The sequence below is a fragment of the Mobula hypostoma genome, chromosome 14, assembly GCF_963921235.1.
Source record: "Mobula hypostoma chromosome 14, sMobHyp1.1, whole genome shotgun sequence".
NCBI classification, from domain to species: domain Eukaryota; kingdom Metazoa; phylum Chordata; class Chondrichthyes; order Myliobatiformes; family Myliobatidae; genus Mobula; species Mobula hypostoma.
In genome coordinates this window covers 41,064,984-41,077,988 of record NC_086110.1, presented here as the reverse complement: position 1 = coordinate 41,077,988, position 13,005 = coordinate 41,064,984, and the positions used below count along the sequence as shown (strand labels likewise).

General features: G+C 38.8%; 1 protein-coding gene across 2 annotated transcripts in view; it reads left to right on the top strand.

Moving 5' to 3' along the window:
* Positions 1 to 13,005, top strand: part of slc7a9 (solute carrier family 7 member 9) — a 90,120-nt gene that overhangs the window by 33,695 nt on the left and 43,420 nt on the right. For both annotated transcript variants that reach the window (XR_010020302.1, XM_063066993.1), the window contains exons 4-7: positions 1,581 to 1,823; positions 6,580 to 6,705; positions 10,829 to 10,928; positions 11,673 to 11,717. Coding sequence is in view for 1 of the 2 variants with exons in the window: in XM_063066993.1 (XP_062923063.1) it covers positions 1,581 to 1,823; positions 6,580 to 6,705; positions 10,829 to 10,928; positions 11,673 to 11,717 (514 nt within the window). In the remaining variant the exon portion in view is untranslated. The remainder of the gene's footprint in view (positions 1 to 1,580; positions 1,824 to 6,579; positions 6,706 to 10,828; positions 10,929 to 11,672; positions 11,718 to 13,005) is intronic.

The window sequence follows — 13,005 nt, the reverse complement described above, 5'->3', positions numbered from 1 at the left end:
GTTTATGGTAGATGTTCTCAATGGTGCTGATAATCCACTAGGCAGTTTTCTCCACCCGCTGGAGTGCTTTGCGGTCCGATACAGGAGAACTGCCATACCACACTGAGATGCAGTTGGTGAGTATGCTCTCAATGGTACAGCAGTAAAAGTCCATCAGTATCCTGGGACAGAGGTGAGCTTTCTTGATGCTCTGCAGGAAATAAAGGCACTGTTGCGCCTTTTTGATCAGGATGGAGGAGTTCAGGGACCAGGTGAGATCCTCAGAAATGTGGACACCAAGGAATTGGAAGCTTGTTACAGCTCTACTACAGCTCCGTTGATGTAGATGGGGATGTGAGTGTGGCTCCTAGCATGCCTGAAGTCCACAATGATCTCCTTGGTCTTCTGGGTGCTAAGGGCCAGGTTGTTGTCGGCACACCATGCGGACAGGTGCTGGACCTCGTCCCTGTAGGCCGTCTCGTCATCCCCTCTGATCAGGCCAACCACCGTGGTGTCATCTGCAAACTTTGTGAAAACTGCCCAGTGGATTATCGGCACCCAATTGCCCACCATTGAGAACATCTACCATAAACGCTGCCTGGGCAGGGCGAAAAGCATTATCAGGGATGCATCTCACCCTAACCATGGACTTTTTACTCTCCTCCCATCCGGTTGGCGCTACAGGAGCCTCCGCTCCCGCACTAGCAGACACAGGAAGAGCTTCTTCCCTGAGGCTGTGACACTGGTGAACCTCACATCACAGTGCTAAGCAGAATTGCATCCATATTGTACTGTCTCAGTACTTTTATATTTGTGTGCTGTAGCACTTTTTTATTCGCAGTTATTTTGTAAATAATACTATTCTTTGAATTTCTGGTCAGATGCTAAATGCATTTCATTGGCTTTGTATCTGTACTCGGCACAATGACAATAAAGTTGAATCTAATCTAATCTAATTATGGAGTTAGAACCGTGTACAGGAATGCAGTCATAGGTGAAAAGGGAGTACAGAAGAGGGCTCAGCACACAGCCTTGAGGCACGCCGGTGTTCAGGGTGAGAGTGGAGGAGGAAAGGTTGTTTAACTTAACTGATTGGGGTCTGTTAGTCAGAAAGTCCAAGGTCCAATTGCAGAGGGATGAGCTGATACCAAGCTGGTGAAGTTTGGCGATCAGCTTGGAGGGGATCACAGTATTGAATGCTGAACTAAAGTCAATGAACAGCATTCTGATGTAAGAGTTGGGGCTGTCCAGGTAGGTCAGGACAGAGTGAAGTGCCGTGGAGGTGACGTCCTCTGTTGACCTGTTGGTGCGATAGGAGTCCAGGGTAGTAGGCAGACAGGATTTCAGATGGTTTACAGAATGAATATATATATATATAATTAATGTTAATATATTCTATTGTAACTTACATTGATACAATGTAAGTATCAATGTAATGTACTGCTGTTGGAAAAAACTTAATTTATATCTGGGTATATATATGCTTATGTTAGTCAACTTAAAATTGAATTTTCCTGGAATACATCATATGAGAGGGCACTTCTTGTAGATGTAATATCATGAAGTGCAGAATATGATGGTATGCCTTTTCTATTTTCTAGGTGCTCTATGCTATGCAGATCTGGGAACAATGATCCCTCAATCAGGAGGAGAATATTCATATCTTCTGGAAGCTTTTGGCCCAATTCCTGCATTCCTGTACTCCTGGATGAGTATAACTGTTGTAAAGCCCTCTTCATTTGCTATCATTTGCTTGAGTTTTGCTCAATATGCAGCAGCACCCTTCTATCCAGGCTGTGATCCCCCCCAGATTGCCACCAAATGCCTTGCTGCTGTTGCTATAAGTAAGTTCACACAAATGAATCTTTTAAGCAAACATATCCATTGGTTATTTATCAAATCTGAAAAGTATCGGCATGAATATGAATCAGTCTTCTGAAAGTGATAGTTTTTCATGAAGAAAATGTTCCAAACGCAGAACAGCTGAACTAACTTCTCATTTAAATTAGGCTTGAACTTAAATTGAATATCATAGTTAAAAAAGCATCTGAAATTATGACTTTCCAATAATTTGCAGAGTTTAGTAATTTGCATAGAACATTAGCTTTAAGCGCATTATATTTTCCCCAAATGAAATTAAGTGTAATGTAATATTTGTACTTCGAACAGAAGCATCATGAATAATTGTGTAGAAATCCTATCAGTGGTAGTTGCCTATTTTAAAGAAATTGACGTGTGTAAAGAATATGTTTATAGTGTGCAGCATTAATTGTGCTTTGAAATCATACATAGAACATGTGTAATAATGCCACTGTGCCAAACTCACATATTTCCTTTTTATTAAGATTCAAACCCATATTTCCGATTAGAAAGCAGATCAGATCATCATAAGTAATTAGGATTAATATTGATATCATGAGGAGAATCTTAGTTATTTGATGGAGTTATTATCTACTGCTTGCTTCATTAGGAAGGCAACTGCAGATAAAAGAGCTGTCAGGTCTTGATAAACATTGTGCGAAAGTTTAGCTCCTATTTTGCCTCGGGTGCTTCAGTCAAGCCTTAGCTACATCTGCACCACGATCAGGAAGTAAAAGAAGGTTCTCAAAAGCTGGTCAAGACCGGTGGAGTGAGCTGTGCCCCTTCCTCCAGCTCTCAGGGCGATGAGTGTCCAGTAGGGTCATATATCTATCATCTTCTACCAACGGAATTGCAAAAATATTTGTACCCTGCATTGTTCTGCTTGTAGATGTGAAAGGCATTCTCAGCCCGAATTTTTTTAAACATTAAAACATTCCACAAGTATTATTTGATCCAAAGCATATTTTCCAGAAAGCAGCACAGCACACTACTAGGGATGTGCCTATGCACTCTGATCCAGAAAGGACATCTCTCCGCAGATAGAGGCCAACAGATTGTAAGCCTGTCAACATCCAGGGAATGATGGACTGCACTTATGTACTGTCATGGCATGCTTCTTCGTCCATCTCTTCTCTTTTGCACACAACTCAACTTACTTTGCCCTTAGGCAGAGAGCATTTGCTTGGCCAGTGACACTAGATCTTGACGTTAGATTGCTTTTGAACTTCCATTTCTGAGATAACATGGCAATGCACCAGTATCTGGCAATATTTATTGACCTAAAATGGAAGTCACACAAGCTTCACATGATAACTCCTTCATTCCCCAATTTGCAACTATTTTGCAGGTCTGTTAAGATTTGGGGATAATATCCGTGACATTGAGTCATTGGTTCTTTTGAAACAGATAAAAACTATCAATGATTATATTACTCTCTATCGTCAATTATCCATATCTTTATCAAATAAGTTGATATCTGGGATACCAAGTCACAGATATTGAAGTCAACAAAACCCTTGACTACACAACCAAATCCATCTCTGGTTCTCTGTTCTGCCCTCTACGGTAATGTACAACACACAAGATGAAACTAAATGTTGATTCTCTTCCCGTGTTGAGATTTCATGGTGAGTTGAAATCTCAATGTCCCATCAAGCACGTCACAAAAACAATAAAGACGTGCAAATTAGTCTTCACAATATTCCAAAAATTCATAATGTAAAGTAAGTCAAAATACATAACAAAGATCACTGTTAACTAACCACTATTGGATTTTCATCTTCAGTTTATCATCTACATGCTTTTTATAAAAGAGAAAGAAGATAAATGTGTGTAGTTACGATTGCCTAAATTGTTATTGTGGTGAAATAGCATTTGTCATGAAGTGTGTGTGCTGGAGTTCTGGGGTCTATGAATGTATCAGTGCTGGTTTATTCATATCATTTATATGGGTGATTCAACAAGTGTTAAGCTGATGAATGAACGTTATTGGGACTAACTCTATCTTGCAACCTCTTCCCATTGATGATTCATCTCAGGGGATAAGGTTTAAGAACTTTCTTTATCCTGGTGATGCTGATGGACCTCATAGCATCCTAGTATCATCATCATCATCTGGTGCTGTGCCCAGTTTGAGCTTTGACTGCCATTGCCCACACACTCCTGTTTCAGGTCAAGTGGATCAATTCATTGGTATTCATTTCCAGTTCTCCGGCTGCTGCCTCCATCATCATTTGTCTTTGTCTTCCTTTTGCTCTCTTCCCTTCAATCTTTCCCATAATTACTGTGCGTTGTAACTCCTCTTTCCTAATCACATGTCCAATGAAGTTACGTTGCCTTTTCATGATCTCTTTTTGTTTCTCTTTTTGTGCTTGCTCTGTTCATGACATCCTCTTTAGATATTCATTTCATCCATGATATTCTTTGCATCCTTCTCAAAAACCACATCTCTGCTGCTACAATTCGTTTCCTCATGTTACTAGATATTGTCCAACATTCTGAGCCTTATAACATAACTGGATAAACGTTAACATTTCAGTACTCTGAAGTGGGTTGTCATGCTTAGTTTAGTACTGGTCAGTATGCTCTTCATTTTCGTAAAAGTGTCTTTTGTTATCCCTATTCTTCTTTTGACGTCCATGTCGCACCTGCCATCTGATCTCACCCAGCTTCCTAAGTAGCAAAAGTTTTGTACTTGTTTTATGTCTTCCCTGTTTATTCTCAGCCTGCAGATAGGATTCTCCTTCTTTTTGGATATCACCATACATTCTGTCTTTTTGCAATTGATAGATAGACCCATTTTTGCACTTTCTTCAACAACTATATCAATTAAGTTTTGTAGTTCTCCCTCCGTACTTGCAATTAACACAGTGTTATCTGCATATCTGAAATTATTGATGTTTTCACCGCCAACTTTGATTCCCAAGATGTCTCTTATTTTTTGTAATATTGTTTCACTGTACACATTAAATAGATCAGGGGAGAAAGCACACCCTTGTCTAACGCCTCTCTTGATTTTCGTAAACTGACTCACTTCTCCATCTATTCTTACAGCAGCAGTTTGTTCCCAGTACAGATTTCTGATTAGGCAGGGGTCTTTTGAATCTAGATCTAGAGTTTTCTGTGATATTTCAAATAACCTATTGTGCTTCACTTTATCAAAAGCTTTCATGTAGTCGATAAAACAAACAAATTTTTTTGCACTTGAATAGCTCGTTCTGATAGTATCCTAAACATCAATATTGCGTTTCTTGTACCTTTGTGTTTCACAAAACCACATTGTTCTTTACCTATTTCAGCTTGTATCTTACTTTTAGCTCTTGTCATCAGAATTCTTAGAAGTATCTTGGTGATATGACTCATTGAACTTATGGTCCTATGTAATTCACATTCTATTGCTCCAGGTTTCTTAGGAAGAGTGATAAATACTGATTTTTTCCATCTCTTCTGGTATTATTCAGAATTATTCAGAATTATTATTCATAAATGTCATTGATTAAATCAGTAAGTTTTTCAATTCCATATCTTCAAGGGCAATAATTTGTTCTATTACTAATTCATCAGGACCTGCTGCCTTTCCTTTCTTCATCTTATTTATTGCATTAGGAACTTCAGATTTTAAAATACTTGGACCTTCAGTGTTTTTCTTAATTTCTAGTTTTTCGCCTCGATCGTCTTCAAACAATTCCTGAATATACTCAGTCCATCTGTTCATTATCTCATCTTTTTCCATGATAATGGTACCGTCCTTTGCTTTCAAACATACACCTGAAGAACAGAGGAGCTTTTTACCTATGATATTCTTGTAGCCTGGGGAAAAGTACACACTCAGGACAACAAAGACTTTTTCGGGTTTTAATTCCTTTATCGGTTTTCGATGTTTAAGTGCCAGAAGAGGGTCGCGAAACAAAACAAACGAATTTACAACCCGATCTTGCTGTTACAATCTCAGTTTAACTTTCAATCCGCCCCCTGGTGTATGGACAGAATTGCGTATGCAGTATAAATAAAATCCAGAACTAATACGGTACAAATATGGTAGTGGCAATTCCACTTGGCTCGTGAGGAACTTTGCCCAAGCCACGCAATCCAGCGTTGAGTCACTTACTCGAGAAAATCTTTCCTCACCATGCCCAGCCTCAGGAGGAACCCAATTCCAACGCCTTACCACATCTTCAGCAGAAAGCAAAATGGTCTCCCCACTATCCCGCGCGTGCGTAATACATAGAACATAGAATAGTACAGCACATTACAGATCCAACGGTCACCCGGTTACATTCTTGATTTGTTGATGTAACCTTTTTGGATCAGTAATAGGGATTCTTTCTATTTGCTCACATTCCTGTTTTAACCATTCTTAGTATAAGTCACTTTTTTGTGCTTCTGTACCCCTTCCTTCAGGAACCCTTTCTGAGCCTCTGTCCCTGCTCTCGTCCCTCGATCGGAACCTTGGAAGCTATTTGTTCGGATTGAGGCAAGATGAGAAAATGATGAGTAGTGAACTCTTAAAGAGAGATCAGCGGCCACATTTTTAACAATGCTGCAGCTCTCTCAGTGAGCCAGGGTCAGTGCAGATTCTCCATGTGATGCTATTTTAACACTTTAATGGGAGAAAGAATTTCTGGCCTCATGTATTTTGCAGTTAAAAATATCATATTGTCATTGATAATTTAGGTTTGATAAGTAGGAATTTGACCCCTTTCATGATATTGTAACATATTTTTATTTTTACTTTTTCAGTTTTAATCACATTGGTGAACTCCCTGAGTGTCAAGCTCGCTTACTACCTTCAGAACTTTTTAACTGCTGCTAAGCTGCTGATTGTTGCTGTCATCATAATGGCTGGAATTGTTCTAATTGCACAAGGTGGGAAGTTGGAGAACTGCAGTAATAAATAATTTAGATTATGAAGACACGCAGTCCTCTTTTACTGTCATTTAGTAATGCATGCATTAAGAAATTATACAATATTTCCTCTGGTGTGATATCACAAAACACAGGACAGACCAAGACTGAAAAAAACTAACAAAACCACATAATTATAACATATAGTTACAACAATGCAACAATACCATAACTTGATGAAGAAGTCCATGAGCACAGTAAAAGTTCAAAGTCTCTCAAATGTCCCACATCTCACGCAGACGGGAGAAGGAAGAAAATCTCTCCCTGCCATACCTAACCACGGTCCGACTCTGAGTCACCCGAAAACTCCAAGCTCTGATCAGCTCCCCGACACCGAGTACTGAGTGCCATCTCTGTCCCAACGATTCGACCTCCTTCTTGGTCGCCAACAGCAGGCAAAGCTGGGGATTTTGAGGCTTTCCCTCCAAAAGATTCCCGACCGCGCAGTAACGACAGCAGCGAACGAGCATTTCAGAAATTTTTCCAGATGTTCTTCTGTGCTTTCACGTCCCTCTCCAACAAATCAGAATTGTCCACGGCCCCTATTTAACGGATACGATATCATTTTCATCGGAGGGCTGCGCATGTGCGGTGCGCTGCTCTCTCTCCTCCCACCGATAATAATAAACTAGAAAATCATTTTCTTCTGCAGAACAGATAGGTTTTAGTTATCCTTTTATCTTAAATCATATACAGTGGCATCCGCTAATTAGTGCTGACCTGATTTATCCAGAGTTGATGTTATGGGGAAATGTCAGTTCATGATTGGTTAAATAACTGCTTTTCTGAAATTCCAAAGGAAATCTACCCATAACCCAGGAGTTACTCATTATTCCTTTCATAAATCAATTGTCTGAGATATAGAAATTTTTTAAACTTCTTGCAAAATTTTGGTTACAGTCTCAATGATAACAAAGTAATTAGATTTTATTTTCTGAGTAAAATAATTCAATACGCAAATAGGTGTTAAAACAAGCTATTATTTATCTAATTAATGTCATTTGAAGTAAAAATGTTGTCTGTTCATTCATTGAACCCAATGCAAATGTAATTTATTTTAATCCATTTGGTTGGGAAAACTGTTTCTCTTTGCCCAATGATCCACAATTGCATACACAAACATGTATTCATGTAACGCACACAAAATAGTGGAGGAACTCAGCCGGTCAGAAATGAATCAACAGTCACTGTTTCAGGCTGAGACCCTTCATCAGGACTGGAAAGGAAGGAGGAAGAGTAAGAAGGTGAGGGGTGAAGCCAGACGGGTGGTGGAGAGGGGGGTGAAGTCAGAAACTGGAAGGTGATAATTGGAAAAGGCAAAGGACTGATGAAGAAGGAATCTGATAGGAAAGGAAAGAACACTTGGGAAAAAGGGAAGGGGGAGGAGGAGGGAGGCAGACGAGGAGAAGAGGAATGAGTAATAGAGGAAGAGGGAAGGGAGAGGGGAAAAATTACCTGAAGGAGAAATTTCTTCCTATCAAAGAGAACAATTTCATACCTCTCAATGTTTCATTTCCTCTTCCATCATCTTGTCCAATTTCTTGACCAGCCTGTATCATTTATAGACTTTCAGAGCTTTCTTTCCCAGCTGGCTCTGTATAATTAGTAAAACTGGATGCAATTCAACCTTGGTCTCCAAGACCAACTTCTTGTTACAAGTTCTAAACTGCTAAGACTCTTGAAATGATCTAAGTGATACTCCCCTTCTACATCCTTCCGAACTGAAAATGAACTATATATTTTTACTTTGTATCCATTATCAAAATCTCACCTAATTAACCACCTATGCCATTAGTCCCAACTTTGTATAACTATGTCCTTTGTGGTTCCTTCAAAAAAAAACAAAGTATACTCATTCAGTTCTTTGTCTTATCTATTCTGCTAAATACTCCTTAAAATCAAATGATCATTGAAGCTTGTTGACTTTGCCCAAATATGTTATGCTTTTACAGTGCACTGTTATCTCGTTTTTCCATACTACTGATGTCCCGATACCTACCTAAGTTTTCCTATCTTTAAAAATAGGGCTACATTTGTCACTTTCCATAGGGATCATGTAGTGTCTCTGACATTCTAAAATAAAAGAATTAAGGTTGGAGATCCTTGGAGAAATTACATAAATTTGATTTTAGCAGTTCCTTATCTAAAATGTGTAAAGTTAAAAAACACTGAGGCTGTGTAGTTTTATGTCATATTATTAGAAAAATTGATCCAAAATTGTTTTAAGACCATAAGGTATAGGAGCAGAATTCGGCCATTTGACCCATTGAGTCTGCTCCACCATTTCATCATGGCTGATCCATTTGCCCTCTCAGCCCCAGTCTCCTGCCTTCTCCCCGTATCCTTTTATGGCCTGACTAATGGAGAATCTATTAACCTCTGCCTTAAGTATATGTAAAGATTTGGCCTCCACAGCGCCTGTGGCAACGACTTCCACAGATTCATCACTCTCTGGCTAAAGAAATTCCTCCTCATCTCCATTCTAAAAGGACACACCTACGTACCTCTATTCTGAGGCTGTGTCTTCCAGCCCTAGACTCTCTCACTGTAGGAAGCATCCTCTCCACATCCACCCTATTAAGGCATTTCACCAATAGGTTTCAATTAGGTCACCCCTCAGTCTTCTGAATTCTAGTTGATACAGGCCCAGAGCTATTCAATGTTCTTTATATGACAAGACATTCAATCCTAGAATTATCTTTGTGACCCTTATTTGAACCCTATCCAGTTTCAGCACATTCTTTCTAAGAGGACCAAAACTGCTCACAATACTCCAAGTGAAGCCTCAACATTATATCCTTGCTTTTATATTCTAGTCCTCTTGAAATGAATGCTAACATCACATTTGCCTTTCTCACCACAGACTCAACCTGCAAGTTAATCTTTAGAGAATCCAGCACAAGGACTCCCAAGCCCCTTTGCACGTCACATTTTTGAATTTTCTCTTCAATTAGAAAATAATCTACCTTTTCATTTCTTCTACTGAAATGCATGACCATACACTTTCCAACACTGTATTCCATCTTTGCCCATACTCCACATTTGTCTAAGTCCTTCTGAAGCCTCTCTAATTCCTCAAACTACCTGTCTCTCCACTTATGTTCATATAGTCTGCAAACTTTGCAACAAAGCCATCAATGCCATCATCCAAGTAATCGACTTATAATGCAAAAGGAAGTGGCCCCAACACAGACCCCTGTGGAACACCAGTAGTCACCAGCAGACAACCAGAAAAGACTCCCTTTATTTCCTCTCTTTGCTTCCTGCCAATCAGCCGCTGTTTTATCCATTCTAGCATCCTGCCCGTAATTCCATGGGCGGTTAACTTGTTAAGCAGCCTCATTTATGGTACCTTGTCAAAGGCCTTCTGAAAATCCACATACACAACATCAACTGATTCTCATTTGTCTATCCTGCCTGTTATTTTTGCAAAGAACTCCAACAGGTTTGTCAGGCAAGAATTTTCCTTGAGAAACCATGCTGACTATGGCCTATTTTATCATGCATTTTGTTATCTTTGCATGTAAAGCTGCTGCAAAGTTTGGCTTTTTGCATTTTTTATTAATTTTCACAGCTTCTATTGCTAGTTAAGAAGATCTAGTAAAATACATTAATTTAGTCTGTGGTTAAAGTAGCTAATAGTTGATGTGTATACACTATTCAATTGAATAAAAATAAATTTAAAATGATTAAATATTTCAATTATTAAATTAAATTAAGACCAGTTATTGTGCCATAACTGTGAGGTAAATAATCTCAAGCCTTTATTGGTTGTAATCTGTGAGGGTAAGTGTTGGCTTAGATATAAAAGTCTTTGTTCTGTTTCAAGTGGAGGTACAACGTTTTTATTTTCCACTTAAAATAAACAAATAACACATGCTTGTGTCATTAGAATGAAGGTGGTCCAAGCAAAGTTGAGCCCATTGCCCATCCCTAATGGTGGGTTTGTGTTTTATGGTAATCTATGGTAATTTTATGAAATTATAGTTCAATGCATATTTAATAGTGATTCTGTACATTACAAAGTTTGAAAAATCCATTACTGCATAAATTTAGTAATGCAATGCACTATTCATCTTTGCAGGAAATACACACAACTTTAAAAATTCCTTTGATGGAGCTCAGACCTCTTTCGGTTCTATTGGTTTGGCATTTTATAATGGACTCTGGGCTTATGATGGATGGTAGGAGGCTTCCATTTTAATACTTTTCTATTTCATTATATTATTCAATATATAATTAGGTAGATAACATTAGAAATAGTGGTGAGCATAACACATATTAGACCTTCAAGCTTGCTTTGTGATCGTGACTGAACTGATCCTAGTCTCAAATCAATTTCTTTCCCATTCACTATTAGCTTTCACTGCCCGATTTGCCAGTCTTGAATAAATTCAGATATGCAGTTCCCACCGATCACTGTGATAGAAAATTTCAAAAAATGTTGATCCATTCAGGAAATAAATTCCTCTTTCCTTATCATTTTAAATTGGCACTCCCTTTTTCACTATGAATTCCTTCTATTTCTAGATTCCTCATTGAAGTGGAAAGCCTCTCCATAAATACCTTGTTTTATGCACATCAGAATCGTGCATGTCTCGAGACCAATACCTTTTATTTTTCTAAACTACAATGACCATAGGTCCAATGCATTCAAGCATTTCCTATAATATACCCCATTATCTTTGGAACTAACTTACTGAACCTTCTCAGATCTGCCTCTAATACAGGCATATTCCAGCTTAAAAAACAAAGTCTAAACTCTTAACATAACAAACTAAAACACAAATTTAAATCAATAAACACTGCTGTCAATACAAGATGCATCAGTTTTTAATTAATAGAAGCACTTCAAAATATTTTACAAAAATGAAATCGACAACTAATTTGGATTAAAATTAAATTATTTATATTATGCTTACATCTAGGAATCAACTCAATTTTATCACTGAAGAACTCAAGAATCCATACAGGTAAAATAAAACCTTACAGCTTTAATTGTAATATTGGTAGCTAGCATGCTGTGTACATACATTTATTGATGCTTCTGGACACATCTTCAGTGATGTTCCTGGAATCATCGGGTGTTTCGGGTCTTTCAGCATCATACAACCTCCTCCAGGTGACCCAGCCGGGGCTGATCAGACCCCAGCTTGTGTCCAGATGGCTAGCTACTTATGACTCCATGGCTCCCCTCTTTTGAGCCACGGCCATCTTGAGGCCCTTTCTGCCGCATCGGTGGTACTGCCGATGGCTCTCCTCTTCCTCTCTCCCTTGATGCCCAAAATGCTGAAGGTCCTAACTAAAGAACAGGCTACGAATCCCCTACAACCAACCTCCACTAGGAGACACCTCGCTCTCCATCCAGCCTGCTGACAGTTGCTGACCAATCCTGCGTACTTGGAGAGCTTCCTTTCAAAGGCCTCTTCCAAGCTATCTTCCCATGGGACTGTCAGCTCCAGCAGCACCACTTGCTTAGTAGACTCAGACACTAGGACAATGTCTGGTTGCAGGGTGGTGGCTGCGATATGGTTGGGGAACTTCAGCTGCCCTTCGAGGTTCACCAATAGCTGCCAGTCCCTTGCAGAGGTCAGAATGCCTGCAGATGTTCTTTTGGCAGGTATTGGCATAAGAGATTTATGTGAAAAAAATCAAAGGCACAAAATCAGGATAAGGTATGAGACTCTAATTTAGTCTGGCAATTTTGAAGAGTGCTGCAAGATCAGGAGATGTAAATTCACTGGCAAACTAATGCTATTCTACCTGTTCCATTGGGTGGTTAGACAGAAAGTGAACATTCAAAACAGGAATTTTGATCAAGTTAATAGCAAAGGATGCTTATTTTATGTTTTACAAGTGGCATTTGAGTACGTGCCATCAATATTTGTCAATACACCAACAGTAACCATCAGCTTTATTTCAAAAGTGATTATTTGCATCTTCTCATAAAAAAGGATTGTTATTCTTCAGAAATATTTGAAAAAGCAGAAATCTACTGTTACACATCATTTTATATCATGGTTAGTGGTAAAGATCCATACTTCTGAACACAAAACACATGGGTAACTTTAAAGAAAGGCCAACAACACTGTCCCCAACAGATTGCTTAAGCCAGTTGTAAAATTTGTGAGATATGTGGAAAATAAAATGGGGCAATTTTGCTGTCAAGATAGCAACACTTTAGATAGATAGATACTATTCATCTTTATTGATCCCAAAGGAAATTACAGTGTCACAGTAGACAATAAACAACAGGAGCTG